The 23,455-nt window shown below is 44.2% G+C and overlaps 1 protein-coding gene and 1 long non-coding RNA gene across 2 annotated transcripts; both read left to right on the top strand.

Annotated features, from left to right (window-relative positions):
* Positions 1 to 4,395: 4,395 nt before the first annotated feature.
* LOC124669361 (glutathione S-transferase 1-like) lies at positions 4,396 to 5,290 on the top strand. The gene is made up of 3 exons (XM_047205988.1): positions 4,396 to 4,597; positions 4,677 to 4,725; positions 4,821 to 5,290. Exons 1-3 carry the CDS (start codon positions 4,448 to 4,450, stop codon positions 5,279 to 5,281), a joined length of 660 nt encoding a protein of 219 aa, XP_047061944.1. The 5' UTR covers positions 4,396 to 4,447; the 3' UTR covers positions 5,282 to 5,290.
* A 7,665-nt stretch (positions 5,291 to 12,955) lies between these two features.
* LOC124669355 lies at positions 12,956 to 15,154 on the top strand. Its single transcript, XR_006992156.1, has 2 exons — positions 12,956 to 13,252; positions 14,552 to 15,154. It is a non-coding gene; the product is annotated as an uncharacterized LOC124669355 (long non-coding RNA).
* The last annotated feature ends 8,301 nt before the right edge of the window (positions 15,155 to 23,455 follow it).

The raw sequence follows: 23,455 nt of genomic DNA, 5'->3' as shown, positions 1-23,455 counted from the left end.
AGATGTAATATGAGTGGAACGGTGTTTCACTTGTGTTATGTCAACGACTTGTGTACTACACCATGCAGTGGTACGCTGGGTCATCACACCTAAGGGGCACAAACACAACTCATTGTAACATGTGCAACCGCCCAGATAATTCCAGACAAGCAGCAGTAGACCCTGCCATCGTGCATCGTGATCCGAAGCTGGATAAATTGTGTCCACTGTCCCGTTTGCTCTCCGCCCTATGGCCCCATCTTCTTCCCCCTTCCATGATATAATAACAAGGTTATGTCATTAGGTGAATGATATAATGGACATACACCCAAATAAGCGTAGCATAAGATCACGTCATTAAGTTCAGTTTGCTATAAGCTTTCGATACATATTTACCTAGTCCTTCGACCATGAGATCATGTAAATCACTTATACCGGAAGGGTACTTTGATTACATCAAATGCCACTGCATAAATGGGTGGTTATAAAGGTGGGATTAAGTATTCGGAAAGTATGAGTTGAGGCATATGGATCAAGAGTGGGATTTGTCCATCCCGATGACGGATAGATATACTCTGGGCCCTCTCGGTGGAATGTCGTCTGATTAGCTTGCAAGCATGTGAATGGTTCACAAGAGATGATATACCACGGTACGAGTAAAGAGTACTTGTCGGAGACGAGGTTGAACGAGGTATGGAGATACCAATGATCAAACCTCGGACAAGTAAAATATCACGTGACAAAGGGAATCAGTATCGTATATAAATGGTTCAATCGATCACTAAGTTATCGTTGAATGTGTGGGAGCCATTATGGATCTCCAGGTCCCGCTATTGGTTATTGGTCGGAGAGGAGTCTCGACCATGTCTGCATAGTTCACGAACCGTAGGGTGACACACTTAAGGTTTGATGTCGTTTTAAGTAGATATGGAATATGGAATGGAGTTCGAATATTTGTTCAGTCTCGGATGGGATCCAGGACATCACGAGGAGGTCCGGAATGGTCCGGAGAATAAGATTCATATATAGGAAGTCACTTTCCAAGTTTGGAAATGATCCGGTGCATTTATGGAAGGCGCTAGAATGTTCTAGAACCTTCCGGATGAAATCACCATGGAAGGTGGAGTCCCGGTTGAACTCCACCAAACCCAACCAGCCAACCAAGTGGGAGGGTGGAGTCCATGGAGGACTCCACCTCCTTGGCTGGCCAAAGAAAGGGGGAAGGGGAGAGTCCCTATCCCTCTAGGTTTCGTCCATAAGGCAGTTTTTCTGTTGTGGTCTTATTCGAAGACTTTGGGCAAACCCTTGGGGTTCCACCTATATAATGAGGAGGAGAGGGAGGGGACAGCCTACACCTTGGCCGCACCACCAAAGGGGGCTCCCTGGCCGGCGCCCCAGCCACCCCCTCTCTCCCAAACCCTAGCCTCTCTCCTCCTCCATCTTCTCCCACAACGCTTACGATGAAGCCTTGCCGGAGATCTCCACCACCACCGTCACCACGTCGTCGTGCTGGCGGGATTTCGAGGAGGATCTACTACATCCGCTGCCCGCTGGAACGGGGAGAAGGACGTCGTCATCAACACAGTACGTGTGACCGAGTACGGGGGTGCTGCCCGACTGTGGCACCGTCAAGATCTTCTACACGCTTTCGAAAGCGGCAAGTGATTGACTACAGCAACAACGAGATCTAATCTCGTAGGCTTTGGAAATCTTCGAGGGTTAGTCTCATGATCTTCTCGTTGCTCCCATCTTCTAGATTGCATCTTGGCTTGGTTTTCGTTCTTGCGGTAGGAATTTTTTTGTCTTTTATGCTACGAATCCCATCAACTATTTCCAAACACGAAAAGAGTTACGCTAGGGGGATCCGTTGTCACCAATGTTATTTAACATCGTAGCGGATATGTTGGCTATCCTGATAGAGCGGGCCAAGTCTGAATGTCAGATTGAAGGGGTGATTCCACATCTGGTCGATGGTGGTTTATCTATCCTTCAATATGCCGATGACATAATTCTATTTATGGATCATGATCTCGAAAAAGCTCGTAATCTCAAATTAATTTTGGTGACTTTTGAGCAGTTATCGGGATTAAAAATCAATTTCCATAAAAGTGAATTGTTTGCTTCAGTGATGCCCAAAACGATACGAATCTATATGCAGAGTTGTTTGGTTGCGGGCAAGGCAAGTTTCCTATTCTCTATTTGGGTATTCCGATTCATTATCGAAGACTCACAATTGCTGAATGAAAAATAGTGGAAGAAAGACTACAAAAACGCCTTAGTAGTTAGAATGGTAAATTGTTGTCCCTGGGAGGAAGGATGGTACTCATTAATTCATTGCTGACAAATATAGTAGTGTATATGTTATCATTCTTCCTAATACCAAAAGAAATTATGCATAAACTCGATTATATCGATCCAGATTCTTTTGGCAAGGGGAGAGCGAGAAAAAGAAATATCGATTGGTTAAATGGAGTATAGTTTGTAGTCCCAAAGATCAAGGAGGGCTTGAAGTTCATGACCTGGAAGTCAAGAATTCATCCCTACTAGGTAAATGGCTGTTTAAGCTTCTTACCGAGGATGAGATTTGGCAAACTATTCTTAGAAGAAAGTATATGGGCTCGAAGACGTTATCCCAAGTGTTTTGGAAACTAGGGGATTCACACTTCTGGGCTGGTCTCATGGCGACAAAGAATGTCTTCTTCCGTCATGGTACTTTTTCGATTAAGAATGGAGCACAGATACGGTTCTGGGAGGATATTTGGTTAGACAATGCACCTTTAAGTGAACAGTATCCTGCCTTGCATAGTATTGTTCGTCATAAAAGTGATACCATTGCTACGGTAATGGCTACCTCACCTCTGAATGTGATGTTCAGACGAGTTTTACTTGGGCAAAGGTTGTTGGCGTGGAATTCCCTGATTCACCGGGTAGGAGATATACAACTATCGCCTGAACCAGACGAATTTAGGTGGAATCTTAATGCAGATGACACTTTCTCGGTAAAATCATTATACAATGCGATCCTTTATTCTGACATACCAGTTGATACTAATAAGAAAATTTGGAAGATGGAGATACCATTAATTTTTTTTTGGATGGTACATTCGTTGAGGAGTTATTCTCACCAAAGACAATCTTGTTAAGCGAAACTGGCATGAAAGTACACGGTGTATTTTCTGTCAACAGGACGAAACGATTAAACACCTTTTCTTCCTGTGCCAATTTGCGAGATCTATATGGTCAATCATCCAAGTAGCGTCTACCCTGTATCCCCCGACTAGTGTGGCCAATATCTTTTGCAATTTGCTTCATGGTGTCGATTTAATGTTCAAGTTGCTTCTTAGGGTGGGGGCGCTAGCAGTTATCTGGGCGCTGACTAAGTAGAAATGACAAGATTTTTAACGATAAAAATTGCTCCCTTTTGCAGGTTATCTACAGATGCACAAGTATTCTCCGTTTGTGGTTACCTCTTCAGCGAGTGGAGAACCGAGACCTATTTACGAAGGTCTGTACAAGGTTGGAGGCTACGGCGATGGATATTTTTTCCCTACATGGGTGGCAGCATAGTCTACGGATTGAAGCCCCACCCACACCTTAGGCGTCTTATAATTCATCGCTTCGATATGTATTTCGCCTAGTTTTGCTTTATCAGACATTTCACTTGAAACCTTTAAACGGCTGTGTGCATCCTGGTTATGTAGAGGCTGGATGTAATTGCTTTTCAAAGTAATAAAGCATCCTTTATCGAAAATCTTAATCTTGATTTCCTAGTTGTGCTAAGTCATGTGCGCGATACAAAGTTCGTGGTAGAAAACTTCTTTGAGTCATCCTATCTGCCGGTTCATTATGAAGGAAATTAATATGTGATTTTCAAAATAGAGAATCTAAATGAAACTTTTTTTAGACTGCTTTTGTATAATAGGATTTAATTAGAAATAGGCATTCCGTTTCATCTAGGAACGGAACGTAAAAATATTCCTTTAATTGAATAAAATCTGAAGTTGTGCTGTATAAGTGAGCTTGATTTTTTATCATTCAATGAGCAGAGCTATAACATTGACATAAACTTCACTGAATCGTGCCCCAAGAGGCACACCTAAATCTAGTGTGAATGCGCAAAACCAGGGCAGCCTAGTCAAGTCAACGGGTCAAAAGATACAATTTCCGTGCAACTGCTCACATTTGAGATCTGATCGAAAGAGACAAGCATAAAATTATGCGCACGAAGGATGGAGGTCTAGTAGACTAACTAAAGTCGATGTAGACTCTACGGTATTCAGAGCGGTCAGTCCTGAAGTCTTGTTCTTTCACTACCCCGGCCTGGGCCACACGGGTGTGGTGCTCTCTCCTCACTCTGCGTATAAATGGAGATCAACATCCACAGCCTCCTCCCACACAAACTACAGAGCAGAGTGTTGCTCCAATAATTGCCATTTCTGTAGAGCATTCATCACGTCCACGGACAAACATGTCTCCGGTGAAGGTGTTCGGGCACCCGATGTCGACGAACGTCGCACGGGTGCTGCTCTGCCTGGAGGAGGTCGGCGCCGAGTACGAGCTCGTCACCGTCGACTTCCTCGCCGGCGAGCACAGCAGCCCCCAGCACGTCCAGCGAAACGTAAGCAGACGATCGATGATTTGTCAGTCGCCGTAGCAGGTGATGATTTCCTGACCGAGCTGTTACGCGTTCCTTGCAGCCGTTTGGGAAGATCCCTGCGTTCCAAGATGGCGAACTCGTCCTGTTCGGTGAGCCATCCATCCATAGTTCCATACACAAATCATTCATGTCTGTCATGTTAATCCACTCGCTTCTCTAACAAATCGGCCGAGCGAGTTTACAGAGTCCCGCGCTATCGCCAAGTACATCCTCAGGAAGTACAGGACAGCCGACCTCGACCTACTCAGAGAAAGCAGCGGCATCGAAGAATCAGCAATGGTGGACGTGTGGACGGAGGTGGAGGCCCAGCAGTACTACCCGGCCATGTCGCCGGTGGTGTTCGAGTGCATCATCTATCCGGTCATGCGCGGCGCCGCGACGAACCAGATCGTCGTCGACGAGAGCCTGGATCGGCTGAGGGGTGTGCTGGGGATCTACGAGGCTCGGCTGGAGAAGAGCAGGTACCTGGCCGGAGACTCCGTCAGCTTCGCCGATCTGAACCACTTCCCGTTCACGTTCTACTTCATGGCGACCCCCTACGCGTCGCTGTTTGATGAATTCCCCAAGGTGAAGGCCTGGTGGGAGGGGCTGATGGCGAGGCCGGCGGTGCAGAGGGTCTGCAAGAATATGCCGACGGAGTTTTAGTTCCACTAGATGCATGTTTATGTGTTCGCGTGTGTTTTGAAGTGAAATAAATAGATGGATGAGTATTTTTTCCCCTTTAAAATGGGGAAGCCTCTGTCGCTGTATCAATGATTGTATACGGCTGTCATTTAAATTTTATTTAACAAAAATCTATCAAGTACCCAAAGCTACGATGAGTGAAGAAAAATGTCATCAGGGTTTCATGCCCGAAAACACAAATAACACCCTCCAAGCAAAAAGCGGGGCATCAATGAGTCACCCTATGACAGAATAGGATCATATATTCAGTCTAGCAGAACCGTCCCATGCCCTTGCCTCAGAAGCTGTCACCATCAACCGATTTTTAAAGACTTCAACACTTTATTTATCAGATATAATCAGTACACAATTTGTCACGGAGTAACTCTGGAACAGTATCAGTGTATCACGAAAATAGGGAGCTACCAAAACTATCGGCTCTACAAGCTAGAGTATATGTTGAACTATTACACAAACAACTAACATGTCGAAATGTCGCGGATGACAAAGAAATAGGGATGGTCTTGATGCCCTTCACCACAACTCCTAGCAGAGATTTATCTTCAACTGGAGAATTGGTCCGCTGGATAACCGAGAGAGAATCCAAAAGCAGTATGATCCTATCCAAGCCTTCTTGAGTGAGGAAGGCTGCACTCTTAATGTCGAGTGCTTCATCAATTTCAGGCACCGTGACCGCGTCAAGTAACTGACTGCGAGCAATCGGAAAGTTACCGTTGTGGCTTCTCATCACGATGCCGACCTCCATCCGAGTTGAGGACGAAAACAACACTGCATCGGCGTTGATGACTGCCGAAATGTCCTGTGGCGGAGACCAGCTTGGTGAATGGGCATGGTCTCACGTCTTTGGACAAACGGAGGCTTAAACAGATGCAACATGATCATATTGATATTTGTGTTGATTTTCTCACTAGGCTTTTTTTTGTTTATATATTTTCTCACTAAGCTGTAGGGATGCTTGCCTGGTTCGTCATTATGGACAATATTATTAGCATCCCAAAGATGCCAAACCGTGACAACCAATGTGACCATCGCCATGGTCAGCCGATCTTGATAGGAACTCCATTAGCCAAAACTTCGTAGTAATGAATTGGGGTCAGCAAAGTCGAACAAGGAACACCGTTTTGAGCTGGCGCCAAACTTCACACATGTAGGGGCAAAAAACAGGGTATGCTCCACCCGTTCTTCATGGTTGCAGATATACATGCATCCGATGCTGGTATGTGGCGGCGGCGGAGCTGGTGATCATTAGGCAAGCAGTCACGTGAAAAGCGTCACAACGAGATTTGCATCTTGCCTCAGGCCTTTATATTCCAAATCTTCTCCCAAACCTTGAACTCCTCTGTTGATTCAATCACTAGACCTCGTTCAAATAAACTTCTTCGATTAACAAATTTCTAGGTCCGCGTGAGATTGTATGATGATCGCAGGTCGTACACGCCAAACCTAGCATGCGACTACAAGACGAAGTCAACACCCCCTTATATTGACCTGAGAGGAATTCTTATAATTTTATAGGAAATGTTGTCAGAGAAGAAGGTTTTGACAATTTTCTCATCCTATCCTCCATTGTCATCATCCATCAAAAGATACGCAGTTGCATTCTCCAGCAAGGGAATCAAAGACAGCACCCTATCAGGGGTCTCTTCGGGATCCAGTTATCAACGAGGATCTTCGTCGCTCGACCATCTCTGATGCCCCATCGGATTCCTTATTGAACCAGTTCTTTGCCAGCTAATATTCCTTTCCAGGTGTGTTGAACCAGTTTTTTGCCAGCTAATATTCCTTTCCAGGTTGCAAAAGATGAACGCGGCCGCAGCGTGTTCCAAAAATCGCATTCCGGAAAATATTTACCCTTCAAGACATGGGCACAGAGGGATTAAGCGCCACACCTGTTTTCCCAACATTGCTTGATTAAACAGCAGCAGATCATAGAAGCCAACGCCGCCAAGAGATTTAGGCGTTGACAACCACTCCTAGGATCTCCGCAGTGCAGCACACATTGCCACCAGAATTAGGAAGCAACTCATGATGTATGTGGGTATAGCTTGGATGAAAGCTATGAGTAAGGCCTCCTTCCCTAAACGTGAGAGCGGTCTATCAGGCCATATATTCATCCGTTTCCAAGCTCTGCCAGGCAGAAAACCAAAGGTTTAATGGGCGCACTCCCTACATCAGTGAGCATGCCCAAGTATTTCTCGTGCAAGGCTTCATTATGGCAAAGTCACATTTGCTTCCAAAGAAAATCATCGACTTGTCCTAATTTATTTTTTGCCCCCAACCATCACAATAGAGCTTAAGAGTAGTTTTAGTGCCTCCACACTGCGAGGATCACTACGAGCAAAGAAAATACTATCATCTGCAAAGAGAAGATGTGAGATAGCTAGACCATGACACCCATTGTGAGTTCCTTGTAACTCTCCAATCTCTCTCTTTCAGATGTAAGAGGCATGACATACCCTATGTACGGAGTATATAATAAGAATAAGTATGGACTTATTGGATCACCTTGCCTAATGCCACGAGAAGGAACCACTAGTTTTGTTAAATCACCATTAAATTTGACAACATATCTCACCGAGGTAACATATCTCCACTCTAACCTATTGTGTGCCTTCATCATGTCAATTTTCAAAGCAAATTATGGCTTCTTGGCATGATGCTTTCGGATAGTGTGGAGACATTCGTAGGCAACTAAGGCATTGTCAGTAATTAACCTGCTAGGCACTAATGCACTCTCATGCTCATATATGAGTAACGACAAAAACTACTTCAGCGGTTTGCTAGCACCTTAGATGCAATTTTGTACAGTATATTGCAGAGACTTATCGGACGAAAGTTTTTAGACTGTGTGGATTTGGTTACCTTCGGAATAAGGATAATGATCGAGTCACAAAGCCCCTCCGGGATAGAATCACCTTCCAAGAAACCACGGAATGCGGTACAAGTCTCAGCCTTAAAGAATTCCCAATGTGTTTGGTAAGAAAGAGCGGGAAAACCATCAGACCCGGCGGCTTTGGTAGGCCCCATTTGGAATAAGGCGTTTTGATTTCCTCCACATACTAGGGTATGCATTGATCCACATTCCTTAGTCACCTTCTCTGGGATAGCTTCAATGAACACATCGGTGCCAGAGCATAGTTCTGACTCAAATAAGGAATCATAGAAAGCCTCCACCTTTCCCTTGATCTCAACAATACCAGTGCATATAGAACCGTCTTCAACAACCAGAGATTTAATCTTAATTTTTCACCGCCATGTGGACGCTCTTGCATGGAAGAATATCATATTACAGTCGCTCTCCTTGAGCCATTCAATAATGGAACACTGATGGGCCATCACTTCCTCACATTCAAATAACTCACAGAGCCCCCTCTCAATTCCTTTGGCCTAGGTGAAAGACCAAGGATGCTGCCTAGAGGAGGGTGAATAGGTGGTTTAAAAACTTTTACCTAGGAGGCTTGAACAAGTGTGGAATAAAAATAATTTTTACTTTTACCTAGGAATGACCTAGATGCTCTATAATTATGTATGGTTCCTGATGCTAACTGTTTGGTCCTTGCAGAAAAACACAATTATTAATTAGCCTATGGTGAAGCACTATGTACATTTGAGTTGAAGATCATGCTATCCAATTTTCATTGGGAATATGGTACACACTTACTAATTTGCATAAAAAATCATATTCACTCTGTCCCACTATGTGAAGGGATGCAAACGAGTTGAGTTCAAGTGACTCAGCTTAGCTCGTCTTAGAATTCAAGCAAGCTCTGATTGATTCGAGCGAAAGGTTGAGCCTCATGTTGGCTCACACTCAGCGTACTGATGTCGAGCTAGTTTTAATCTAACATGGAAAATAAAGTTTTCCATATTTGATTAAAATCTCAACCGAGCGGCAAAACCTCCTACCAAACACTACCAAATGGGAGTTTTTATTGAGAAATGATGCTTTTATACTGAAAAGGTTTTACAATAGCATTAGGCCGGGTCACTGCATAACTAGGATGCACACATCTGCTCAAATCCAAACGTATCAATCGTAAAAGGCATAATACAAGTAAATTTACTCTAAAACTCTAAAAGTATATATATACCCAAAATTTTAGGTACATGTTTTTGAACTGGAGAACATGCGAACCGAATTTGGTTGTGATTATGACTTGATGTGACTCTATGCCCTAGATTTTTGAATAGAGTCAGTCTAGCCAGACTTAAAATCAAATCTCAGTTGAGTAGCAACCGTCCAACCAATGAAATCAAAAATATTTAAGAAGCTTTTTTGAATTGTAGTTTGGAGAACATAGGAGTAACTGATTTTGTTTGTAACGATGATGGCTTGATGTGACTGCCGGCCTTAACTGCCGGAGCAGAGGAACTAGTACTTTGATGGAAGGAGAGAAAAAGGAGGTAACTCGAAGACAATTCCCCAAGAGTTCTATATAAACCTTCGTGTCACCCTTGTGGGGAAAACAACGATTGCTACGACAGTCTACGCTTGGAGTCCCAAAATTGATGATATACGTACGTGAGCGTCATCACTGGCCCCCATCTTGGCCCATGGGGTGGCCGGCTACCTCCCTTAATGGGCTCCCCTTTCCGGAAGGGGCCCATTTAGGGCTGCAGCCTTTTATTATCAAATAAATAAATACATTATATATTAATTCAATTAATTAATTTATAATACATATTTTCAACTCCCGTTGATCCGAGACACATCTCTAACCACTCTGAATATCCTTCGAATTCTCGCGGAATCCTTTCCGGTCCTCTCTTCTTCGGTGTTTTCGATGAATCCAAAACAATCTTAAGTTTCGTTAAACCCTTAACTGTGTTTCCTTATGGTTCGAGAATGACACAGACATGACCGAGACACCCTTCGATCAATGATCACCAGGGTGTTCTGGAGAACAATAGTGACCCCGTGTATTCTACGAATATGTGATCATCATATGAACCATTATGTCGAAACCCATTCCCTTTGTTATTTTGATACCGGCACTCGTCTGAGACTTGATCATTGGTACCATCATACCTAGTCCGGTCTCGTTACCGACAAGGCTATTCAACTCATTCCCCGTGTGATTTCATCCTCATGACCTAGTCATGTTTTGCAAGTTGGATGTAATCTCACCGAGTGGGCCTAAAGTATGTTTTTCCGTCACGCGGATGAACAAATCCAGCTCTTAAAAAATACGCCTCAACCCATCCCATTGGAATACCCAGTGTACACCTTTATGACCACCCTGTTACGATGTGGCGATTGATGCAGTCAAAGCAGTCGCCAGTGACAGTGATTAGATATGATCTTATGGTCTAAGGATTAGGTTACTACACTTTCATAAGTATCGCAACGTGAACTTTGTGACTGGATACATGTCATTCACAACGGGGTCATATCATTGGGTGAATGATATGATGGTCATTCACAACTTCGTGAGTTGCGTGTATGTCCATGATCGGGAAATGTCCATCATATCATTCACCCAATGATATGACCCTGTTGTGAATGACATGTATGTCCATGATCGGAAACCTCGATCATCGAATCACAACGAGCTAGTTGGCATATATGCTCACTAGGGACCCTTGGTTTGTTTACAATATCACATGTGTATTAATATTTCCGATTGATACAGTTATAGCATGACATTAAACTACTATGAACTATTGGTAGTAATAAACACTATTTATTGTTTGCCTCTATGGTACTATATCCAACACTTTGTCGATAGCAGCACCGTAGAATTTGATTGACTCATCCCAATGAATTCTCTGAGGGCCTCCGACATTGCATTCGCGTGCACAATCTAGATGACGATCACCTCGCAAGTTGGATCAACAACATAATTAAGGATCAATTTTGATTGGCGCCTTTCCTCGAAAGTTGACCCGTAATAGTTTCCAACGCATGACGCGGTTCACGTGGACCCAATCGCAGACAACTAACATCCACTGAAGTGTAGGCCAGAGTTACACACGATGGTATAGAAATACATTGTGTGCCTACTAGAATGCCGCATACGATTCTGAATTACCAATCGTGTGCCGCCTACTTTGATGCGTCGAAGTCTATTAACATGGTAGTTTGATGCCTCACTGGAACAAAACAAATGATTAACTAAAAAGTGTTACACACAGTTATCCAGAACATAATCGTGTGCGAGTATAGGAGTAAGGCACACGATTTTCCTATCGGCAGATAGTATATTCGCATACACTCAAAATATATAGACCGTTTGCTATGCTCACACGCTACGGGCAGGCCCATACTACAGAGACGTTAAGCTTTCTCGGCGGTCATTATTCGGTCACACAACATAAGGAAAGAGCCTTCCGTCAGTTCCATATGCCACTAGGTCCTTAAAAAGCTCGATCTATACTAGTGCACCAACAAACTCCCATCAGGATTACTTTACTTCACACTAACATCATTATTCGGATGGTTCACGATGGCCAACGGAACTGTTCTGTTTGGTACATAAACCTGCTTGCGCTTCGTACCCGCAGACTTCTCAACATCAATTGTGTTGTTTCCTCTCTTCACTGTCTGCATAGATTTTTTTTTTTTTTTGAGAAACACAGTACAAACGCAGGCGCTCACATACACGCGCATACACTCACCCCTATGAACGCACACACGCACACCCTACCCCTATGAGCACATCCGGAAGACTGAGCCGGCGGATTGGATCTTGAAATTGACGAAGTCACCACAGGCGCCTCGCTACGAATATTGTAAACTTTAACAGAGTATTGCGTTGTTACAGAGGCTGGATATAATTGACATCTCCACGATTTTAATATATTTCCTTTATAAAAAGAGGACTACATTTTATTAAAAAAAAGGACTACAACATCATAGCAGCATAAATAACTTTTGTGGGCAAGTGACCTCATCAGTTTCTTATACAGCAAAGAAAGAAAAAAAGCTCAGCAGTTCAACAGCTCCTTTCTTTTTCGTGTACAACAAAGAGGTGGCTGTCCGTGGGCAGTGTACGCCATACAATATTTGCGGGCAGGTAGCGATAGATGCCTCGAAAAAAAAAACTACAGTACATATATACTGTACGAGTTAGCTACATCCATGCGATTGCTCGGAGCTTGGAAATTGCATGTTTTACACACGGCTTCGCTACGTATGGCGTGGGGACTGCTTACGAAGCACTAACTACTCGTTAATCCTACCAATATTAGGAGACCTTATGAGTTGACTCGTGTAAGTAGAAGAGACAAACGAAAACTTGGGGAAACAAAGGGTGAGTGTACTCTCTAATCCTTAAAGAGCACTAAGCTCCCAGGTTTCCGCTCGCTTGTGGTTGCTCCACGGTTCATCCAATCTGGTTTCAACACCTGACCCTCTATGTGTCACGACGCCAGGCTCCTTCATGGCTTCGTTAGGCGGTTCGCTTGACGTATCAGACCAACCAACTACCCAATGCCGTCTCCAACTTCCCATCCTTTTCTCGGTGCCTTGTTCCCGTTTCGACCTCCCTCGTTCGCAGCGCACCTGCTCACCTAATCTTCCTCACAGCAAGGCGACCACGCTGGCCGGCCAGCGCCGTTGCCACCCCCGGCCTCCCCGGAGGCCCAGACCGCTGAACCTCGCCCCCGCCCTACGTGGCCGCCGATTCCGCCGAGGGCGAGCAGGGGATTCATCGGAGCTCGCGATCGCTGCTCTGCCGCTCCTGCCGATACCAATGTGGATGAGGAAGGGCCTCTGCGGACGGGAGAAAGCGGAGCTGCGCCGCCACAGAGGAGAGGGAGGCGTGTCACACCGTCCAAGAGAGTGAAGAATCGATGTCGCTGAAAGGGATGACGGCCGCGACACCGCGAAAGAGGGACCCATTAGAAGAGCAGTGCCTCTGCCGTCCCGATGAACTGCAGTGCCTCTGCCGTCCCAATGAACTCGGTACCGCTCGATTCCAGGTCATCGAGGTACGCAGCCTCCTCCTTCACGAGTACCTTAGTGTCGTCCCTTTGTTTCTCTGTCAAATGGATCGGCAGATTGCAACTCGGGGGAGAGAGAGCACACCGCTGTCAGAATAAAGACCGGCCGACCAAATCAGCCACAGTACAAAGCGGCAAGCCATGCGGTGTCCATGTTGTTCCGATGTGGTACAAGCGTAAGTGGCCGGTAACTCAGGGGAGGCGACGAGCGTGACTCGGACACCCGATCCATTCGAGCGCTTGGCGGTGTTGGGAGGGAGACGGGCTAGGGGAGAGAAGAGGGTCGTGTGGTTACTTCATTGCTTGACCACTAGCTTCTTGCCGCTGCAGGCTGCAGCCTAGGAGATGCGTGTAGAGAGTTAGAGACCTGTTTCTTTTGCTAGATGCTAATTTAGGAACTGATGAGATATGGCTGCTACTCTGCTTGGTGCTACATGTTGTTGAGAGGAAGTAAGAGAGATTGAGAGACGTGTTATTTGTTGGTACCGATGAGAGGCAGTATATGTTCTAGATTAGCCAAGGTAGTTAATTTTGTAATCATTAAACTTTCATTCTTCCAAGCCCTTATGATGATGCTCTTAAATTTAAACGCAGGAATTAGTTCCAAACTTAGTGCAATTATATTTTTGAATGATTCTCACAACTGATGTTGATCAAGCAGTAGCAGAGTTAGCATCTTATCATTTTGTTCAACATATAGGAAACGCAGTCTCATTATCTTTGTTTTGTTCGGCAAAATAGCTGAAAATATTAATGTATGCCTATGCTGTAATGTATTCAAATGAGTTAAATCCAGTTGACATAAGATTTTTCTCACATGGTAAGATGCTACTCACAATTGATTGTGTGCTTCTCATGCCTTTGCTTCTCACGATTGATTGTGTGCTTACCACATCCTCATTGGTAAAATTTGCTTCTGTTCATTATCTACTTTATAGAGAAATCATAAAGTGATTGCCCTTGTTCGGGCAAATTTCACTTCCCATCTTTTACATGATTTCTACCGAAATCACAGGGGGCTTATTATTGTCATACTTGCCTTTTCTGCTGAACAGAATTTGTAGGCAAACAAAAATGTCATGTCTTATCTTTTTTACCTAGAGCGGTGCATCCAGGAGAAAGTATTTGTTACTCAACGAATTTATTTTCTTCTTACTCAAAATTTTGTAGGCATTATTTCCTTAATGGCAGGAAATAATGCGAATTCTGTATGGCATTCACGTGTGATTTTCTGAATTGTATTTGCAACTCCAGAAAATAATTTGTTATGCTATTTCATACATGTAGGCTGGTGAGAAGAGATGAAGGAGCAGCAGGACCAGAGCTCAGGGTGCGGCCGCATCATGGTGAGATGAGCAAGGGGGGAATGGAGTAGGCCATGGAGCAGCTCGGTGTGGAATACAGAGAGAATTTCTTGCAATGTGGTGTGAGAGTAATTTTCTTGCTGCTGTTACAGAAGGTTTGGAGGCAAAGAGATTTTAGCTCGTGCTCTGAAATTTTTGTTGCCTGCTGCTTTTCTATCCGCTAATGCTCCTTTGCTATCTATCTGCTGATATTGTTGCTCGGTTATTTTCACTAAGACAGTGTGAGAGAAATCGAGAGATAGAAAGATTGCTAGCTGCTGCTATGATTCTTTTACGATCTTGTTGATTGCTAGCTGCTGCTAATAAGGCTACTTCTAGGATGGATGATTGTGCTTTCGTCGAGTTCCTGTTGTGTTGTATCGAGATTATGTTGTACTATCAAATGTTTGTGTTTGACAGAGAGTGGGAGAGAGAGATATGTATGGTAATTATAGAAAACCAACATATTATATATGTTACTAGGACATAGAGAGTGAGATTTGCCGCTTCTGTCGGAATGTAAGCTAATCCAAATATATTTTTATTTTGGATAAGAACGGTTTAGTTAGCTGATCCAAATATGTTTATCTTCTGAATTTCTCATGCAGATGTCAGTGGTCAGGCTGTAGCAACTATGGGTGTGATGCAGACTAGAGTACTAAGAAAAGGTATGCTTTTGGCACATAATGTTATGATATCAACTAATTTAAGGAGTTTCATATTTAATTATATCACATATTCTGTCATTTTGATGCTGCCTATTGTTACCATGGATGACAATGAAGGAGAGTCCTTGCTGGGCTGATAATTGGTTGAATTTTCTTATGTTCCATGTTTTTTCAAGTTCATCTATAAAATCTGATGGCCTCTAAGGGCGTCAGTTATTTCTGTGGTGCAACCATAGTTGTACTTGGTTCAGATAGTTGCATTTTCAGAACTATTGCATACTTATTATCCAAATCTCCATATTTTAGTAAATTGGAAAATAATATATTGGAATATCAATATTATATCTCAGAATCTGTAGTGTTTATCCCTCTGGCCTCCACCCATCAGCAGTTCAGCAGAGTACTATGCATTACATCAAAGCAGACTAGATGTCTAGCAGCCGGCGACGCTGCGAAACCATGATTACATGTCGCTGAGTGATGGCTATTGGTGCACTCCAGGTGCCGCTCATTGGATTATTATGTTGAAAATTTTGTTGCTACTCCCCACTCATCACATCCTAAGAACGTATGCACTACCTGGTGTTTTGACCTAGCTAGAAACTAGATTGGTCAGAATTCGGTTGCTATCAGAACTATGCCCACTGAAATAAAAATATGCTAATGTTTCATCTATGCTTCCGTAAGGAGATTTCATGTTATTGGGTTTGTGCCCTCATTGTTTTCTTACACATTTTGTATAATTCTCCATAGATCAAATCAGATACTATGGTCTTCCATTTTTGATGTTTGCATTTACATGAATATCTATTTTACTTGCTGGAATTAGTCACAAATAGGATGGTAGTCTGAATGGTGAGAAAATTCATGTTCTGTTATACAAGATTCCATGTTATGCAATAATAGTGGATTTTGTATTCCTGGTAATCTTTTTAAGTTTAACTCCTGGGAAACGTACTGGTAATAATAGTGCAGTAGTTTACAGGTTCTCTCTGTGTTCTTCTCTTGGTACGAAATCTTTGGTGATGACAGAAAAGGTCATACCCTAGAATTCATGTACTATATAAATTAGCAGCTTGATATTTGCAGGTAGTTGTTACTCGAATACCAACTCCTTCTGTGTTCTCTCTTCTTACTTTTCTATGGATCGAATGATTTACCAATGCCCATTAAAGAGCTACCTACACTCTTACTTTGGGAGAAGACTATGTGCAACTGTGGGATTTGATTTCGAAAATATCTGCCGAAATACTTACAATGCTCCAAGTAAAGCACATTAAGATCGATCCACCCCTAAAGGCAGCATGTGGAGCGGCATGGCGTGCAGCGCCTGACAGACATGAGGAGCCTGTCCTTGGTAAGAAAAAAACGGCATGAACTATTAATTTCTTTTCTTCTTGGATCTGTTTCCTTCTAATGCTCTCCCGTAATTGCAATTTTATATCCAATAAATGCTTCACGTTTCCTGGATTGTTTCCTCATATGTCATGACTACATGAGATATTGAGATCTCTAGGATTAATATTTCGTTTTGACAGTTGTCTTTGCTGAAACTTTTCTGAGTGAATTGGTGTGTTGTTTTGTTGGTCCTTAAGTATTTCTAATGCGTAAATTTTCCGGTTTTTTCATCAGAAATATAGTTTCATTCTTTTAACAATATTTCCAATGGTTTGTTTTTGCATGGCATGTTGCAATGCATTAAGATCAGGATGCCATGATGATAAATTTTATTTTTAATATTACCATTTTTGTTTGCTGTTCTGTAGACTCATGATTTTTCTGGGCATATGTAGTTTAGGATGGAGATGTGTCATCTTGCTATTCATTTGTCAAAGCTCATTCTGATCACTCTACTACGCAATGATGCTCTTGACAACATTTTTTTTGGATCTTACATCTGCCATTTCACTTTACTGTCCACTGTCCAGTATACACATAACAGGGAAAAAGACTCAAAGAAAGAAAACGACACAGAAAGCGTGCGAGGTCTTATTATTTGTTACCGTCGAGATTCTTACTAGCTAATGCAGTAACCTGAAGGCAAATGTTTCTTTTTTTTCCTTCCTTAATTTTAACAAATTAGTTCTTTGTATGTTTCCGAGTCTGAACAAAAAAAATTCCCATGTTCGTGGATATGCAATCAAAGCAATTTTTTATTGTATGAGACGTCCAGGAGCAGTAATTCTCCACGAGATTCAGTTGTTCTAATGTTTTCAAAATATTGAAGAAGTTTATGGAAAATGAATTTGGATATAATCTAGATTAGGGGCTCAATAAGTTTACCAGGTTGCGATTTGCATATGGTTCGCGAAGGCTATGATTGTAGTAAAAACTGGTTCATGATGCTATAATGTATGCATGTGCAATTAGCAGTTCTTGTTTGCGTGTTATCAATTTTTGGCCCATTGTTCTTTCATCCGTGTGGTTTACCTAGGGAAATTGTGCAAGTACTGGAATGCTGATTGTTGGGTGCCTCCACCTATTTTCTTATATTTTGCATGCTAATTTGCTTTGAGTGAAGAAGAAATGATGTGGCGAGTCGAGAAGAGCACAATCCGCTGGAGACATTAACACCCTTTCTTTATTCTGCTAAAAAATATCTTAAATTATTCCCGCAAAGATGCTTAAAGTCAAGTTTTGTGGCTTTTCCTGCTGTATGGAATTTTTATGCCTCAGTGTTTCGTTTGGGAGGTCGAGCTTTATCAGAATTGTGTGTCTGATATCCTTAAGAGTACTTTTGATGTTTGTTTGCTTTCAGTTTTAGTACTTCGTCCATAAATTTGTTCTGACAGATTCTTACCTAAATGAATGAGCATTTGAAGACAACAATATTTTTTAAACAGGAACAGTTAACCTGACCTATTGTTGATATGAAAAACAAAATGATGATATAACCAACAACAACGTACAAAAATTAAGTTATCCCTAGAAAAGAAATGCTAGCGGAGCGTAGGCAACATGCTAATATCGGAGGCCGGCGCGGCAGAGCGCGCTAGGCCCATCTAGTTTATAGTATGTCGCCTCTATAATCAAAGATGTACCGACTCCCCTAAGAAATACTACTATCTACAATAAGTAATAAGTTAAAGACTTGGTAAAGACTACACACGGTGAGTTGATTACGTGAAGTGCGATTTTCCCACTTGGATCCCTTCACTCGCCTTTCAAAAGAAGCCTACATAACTCCACAATTTTTGTGAAACGACGCGGCATCCTGTGAAGTCGAAACTGGCGCGGAAATGGCGAGGTTTTCTTTGACCGAGGAGAAAATAGGAGGGAAGATTGGCGGTGAAACTAACGGGTGGGTCCCACAATGTGGCGTCATAAGTAAAAATGCATTCCTACCATCTTTGCATGCTTTTTTTTTTGTTAGGGCATCTCCAGCGGTGCGACGCATTTCGGACGTCCGAAATGTCCGTTTGCATCGTGCGGCGGACGCGGGACAGACCGTTTTTGTCCGCGCGTCTGTTTGCACCTAGGGGTGGCTCCAGCGACCCGACGCATTTCGGCGTTTGCATCAATTATGAAGTTTCGAAACAACAAAATAAGGAATTCAACGAAGTCATACTTATTACATTTAAATTTTTAAAAGTCTACATGAAAATAAGATAGTATTTCTCTAGGCATGATCTTCATGGCCAGCCAATGTCCACTGATGCTCAATCAGATCCGTCTTCAGCTGTTTGCATACGTTCTCGTTAGTGACTTCTACATTGATATGTAGATAGTCCTGCCAAGATGAAGCTCCAGGAAGTGGCGCCACCAGCTCACATTGGAATTTCTAGTGGTTCTCATTGCGGCCATCAGGACGCTCGTTCTCAACGATCATGTTGTGCATGATCACGCAACATGTCATCACCTCATGCATGGTCTTCAGGGACCATGTTCTTGCCGGGTGACGGACAATTGCCCACCGAGCTTGGAGCACACCAAATCCGCGCTCCACATCTTTCCTGCAAGCCTCTTGCATCTTGGCAAACCTCCTCATCTTCTCGGAGTTTGGATTACGGACAATCTTCATCAATGTGGCCCAGTCAGGGTAGATGCCATCAGCAAGATAATATGGCCTGTCATATGCATTTCCATTGATCTCATAGCTCACCCGGGGAGCTTTGCCTTGCATGAGCCGGTTGAAAACCGGTGATCGGTGCAACACATTGATGCCATTGTTGGAACCGGCCATGCCAAAGAATGAATGCCAAATCCATAAATCTTGAGATATGATAGCTTCAAGAATGACAGTCCGTCCCTCCTCATGCCCGCTGTACGCACCATGCCATCCAAATGGAAAGTTTTTCCACTCCCAGTGCATGCAATCTATGCTGCCAATCATTCATGAGAACCCTCTAGACTTGTTGATAGACAGGAGCCGCCTTGTATCCTCAACAGTTGGCTCCATACAGTAATACTCTCCGAACACGGCAATCACGGCTCGGCAAAACCTGTACATGGCCTCAAGGCAGGTGCTCTCACCCATTCGAAGATACTCATCGAATATATCTGCAGCCATTCCAGATGAGAGCATGCGAATAGCCGCAGAGCATTTTTGGTACGAGGTGAAGCCTAGCGCACCTGTTGCATCGGGCCTGCATTCGAAATACGAGTCATAGTTTCTACCGCCCCGTAGAATGACCAAGAACAAGTCCCTTGACATCCTGTACCGGCACCGGAAGAGTTTTTTCGGGAACACCGGATTGGTGAGGTGGAAGTAGTCCTTGTGGAGGCGGGCCTGCCCTTCCACTCTGTTGCACGACAGGTTTTTGGCGCCCCGGTGCTCCGACCCCGGGTTTGAGGTGAACTCGTGGATCATGGAGCCCGCAGTAGTTGCCAATGTTTGCGTCGACTGGTCGGACTACTCGTCGGAAGAGGAGTCAACGACCTGCGCGCGGAACTTGTCCAACATCTGCCACATGTCCATCTGCGTGGGTACGAACTGCGGATCAATGGCCGCGCACAATAGCGCCGAAAACACGAGTAAGAAACCTACCGACGCAATTGACCGAACAAGTCGTGTGCGGCGAGGCCGGACGGCGCAACCGTCAACGTTTGGCCCCAAAACAACCGGCGGGTACGCGGCGGAGCCAAGCCCGAGTACGATCCTGCTCTCTCGCGCGGCGACAACGGAGCCGACGGTGAGTACTGCGGCGATGCGGCGGGACGGCGGCGGGTGGGGCTGGGGTGGTAGCGTCGCACTAGGGCAGCAAAGAAGGGGAAAAAGAAGCAAATCGAAGCGGTTGATTTCGCTGTCCCTGACTTGCGGGACCGGGTAAGAAATGGAGGACGCTCGGCGCGTCCGCGCAGCGTCCACGGAGACGCAAACCTGTCGCATATTTGGGCCAGGTTTGCGTCTCCGCGGACGGCCTGATCACTTTGCGTCGCCCCGCTGGAGCAGACCCCAGACGAAGTTGAGGCGCGTTTTCTCCCTCGCCATCGGACTTGCGATGTGCACCTGCATCCCTGTACACATTGACGGGGATGGATAGACGTCGCTGCCGTCGCGGTACGGTACGGCGCAGGAAATCAGCGTTCCTTGAGGCAGCATGCTCCGGTTAATAAATCTGGTCCAGCATAATGCAATTCGTGGATCGTGTTCGTACATAGTAGGCCGGAGTGTTTTCGACACGTGCAGAGGGCCAAGGCATGAACAGGAAAGAATTGAACGTTTGCCAGAGATGAACGTGGTACGAGAGAGGAGGCTATTTAATATGGCGAGCTGGCTGCATGGCCCGAGCTGGTTTGTGAGACAGACCCGGTGCCAGTGTGTAGTAGAGCCTCTCCAGTCTCCACCAACTAGCCATTGAAGCGCCAGCCTCAACATCCGTCCCTCCACCGTCGGATCGGATCACCCTAGCTAGGCCCGCCGGCCGCCGCGCCGTTCACTGGAGCAAACGACCCCGATCGACGCCCACGCCTCAGCCGCTGCTTCCGCCCTCGCATTTCCTCCGCCGTCTACAGCTGTTCTACACGTACCCACCCCTCTCTCGTACCATGCTGATCGCTTAGGAAATTTTAAGAAGCGCGTTTAATTGACAGCAGACTTCCACCCGCAGGATCCAGATCATACGGCCCCTACGCCCTCTGCCTCGCCAAGCCCGCAGGCAGCAGCTCCACCACTGACCGACTGGCCCCATGTCACAGGTTGCCTACTGGATCGGCTAGACATGTCCCAACTTCGCCCCCGGGCCACCATGATGCCTGTCCTTTTGACAACTCCAAGCTCTCTTTTTTCTCTACGGACACAAGATTTTTCTCTTACTGTGTCCCACTATGAAAACCGCCATCGAGAACTGCCTTCCAAGATCTTAGGGGGTTACAAGTTTAGGGGACCAAGTATGGCAGTTTTGATCTTTGGAGGTGTTGTGTCCTTTATTTTTGAAACTTGTGGGGATATGTGGACTTCTTTCCTTGCCTCTCTAAAGTATGACAACTTTCATGGTATTCGTGAGGAAATCCATTTCAGCTCATAGGTGTAGATGTACCTATTGCCTAAAAAATATATTTCAAAATGTAAAAGAAAATCTGAAAAAACATTCTAGATGCACCGCACACAAAGTCTCGCCAAAAATGATTTTTTTTATGTGACTCATGTAAAAAAGACAATTCTCGGGGCCTTAAAATAGGTTTTGACGATTTTTTTTGTCTTTTTACACATCCCACAAAAATGTATTTTCCTACAAATTTTTGTGTACGGATATAGCATGTTCGGATGTACATCCAAATTTTTTATAGATTTTTTTGATATTTTAAAAGATATTTAGAATATATTTTTCATAATAGATGCATTTAAATCTATGAACGAAAACACCATGTCCATGTTCGTGCTCTTTTCCTTTGGCAACAACCATGTACTGTCTTTTGCATGGCCGAACCTTAAAATTCATACAAGGGGCACCAAAACACTACTTTATGGTTTGAAATATGCAGGAACTTCAAATTCAGACCGCAAATTAAAACAAGTTTGCCCGAGATTTTGGGCAAATTGATGATTATATAGAGGACATAGTTCATCCAAACTCGGCGGAATACATTGCAGAAGTTGTAGGCATCGTCAAAACCCTAACCCAAGTTCGACCCTAATAAACTAGGACTCTACAAAGACCTTATGAGTTGACTCGTGTAAGTAGCAGAGATAACGAAAACAGCAGAAGACAAGGGATCAGTGTACTTTCTAATATAGAATATTTCATCTCTATAATCAAATGTGTACCGACTCCCCTAAGAAATAGGAAAATACTAGTGCTATATATCTACACTAAGTTGAAGACTTGATAAGTTAAAGACCGGAGAACAAAAGACTTGGAAGTCACGTGCAGCACACCCGTCAAAGACTTGGGGCATCTTCAACAGATGCCAAAAAACAAAATCCGTCATGTAGGGCACATAGGTTAAAAGAGGGGGCTCCAACAGATACCCTAAACGATATTTGTTTTAAATGAAGGCAAGAACCTTACCTTATTTCCTAGTTAAAAATAAGTTATCCAGTTAATTAAAGGAAAACCAAGCGAAAAACTGATACAAATAGGGCCACGCCCACCCTCCCGGGTCTACTACTTCCATAGCAGGCACAATCATTAAAGCAGAAAAAATGGGCTTAAGTTTTTTAGACACGCCCCAAATTACGGTCTAGATGTCATGAAGAACAAGGCCGTGCAATGATTTCATGTCCGTGCTCTTCTTCTTTGACAACAATTGTGTGCTGTAGTGCATGACCGATTCCTCCACGAGGCCAGAAGAAAGATATATACTAGCACGAAGGATTGGGTGCAACACTTTGTTTAGTTTAGTTTCCTTGTTTCTTTTGCTTTAGCTAACTCTCTATGGGTGCTTTCTTCCAGCACATTTTGTACAGTTTATAAACTTATTTTATAACAAAAATACCGGAAATTTAATTCGGTTCCCGGGTGTATATGCTCCCTCTACCACAAAAATATATTTTGAAGTGTTGAAAAGTTTTAATAAAAAAATTCTACATGTATAGCTCGGGTCGTCCCCCTCCTGGGCGACCTAGGGCGGAAACCCTAGCCGCCGCCGCCGCCATCCTCCCCTCCTCCTCCCGCCCTCCTCGTCGTCCCCGGAGGTCGTCGCCGGCGAAGCCGGGCGCGGCCGGTGATGGGGGCGGCGGGGCTCCTCGCATGATCCCTCCGTGCGGCGGAAGGAGGCTAGCCTCCGCACGGGGGATG

Source organism: Lolium rigidum, chromosome 1, assembly GCF_022539505.1.
Source record: "Lolium rigidum isolate FL_2022 chromosome 1, APGP_CSIRO_Lrig_0.1, whole genome shotgun sequence".
NCBI lineage: Eukaryota > Viridiplantae > Streptophyta > Magnoliopsida > Poales > Poaceae > Lolium > Lolium rigidum.
The sequence above is the reverse complement of the archived record's forward strand: the minus strand, read 5'-3'. Positions and strand labels throughout refer to the sequence as shown.

Excerpts from the sequence above, each read along its gene's own strand:
- LOC124669361 (XM_047205988.1), top strand. The coding sequence starts at position 4,448 with ATGTCTCCGGTGAAGGTGTTCGGGCACCCGATGTCGACGAACGTCGCA. Across the intron at positions 4,598-4,676 it reads CCCAGCACGTCCAGCGAAAC|CCGTTTGGGAAGATCCCTGC; the intron begins GTAAGCAGACGA and ends CGTTCCTTGCAG. Across the intron at positions 4,726-4,820 it reads TGGCGAACTCGTCCTGTTCG|AGTCCCGCGCTATCGCCAAG; the intron begins GTGAGCCATCCA and ends GCGAGTTTACAG.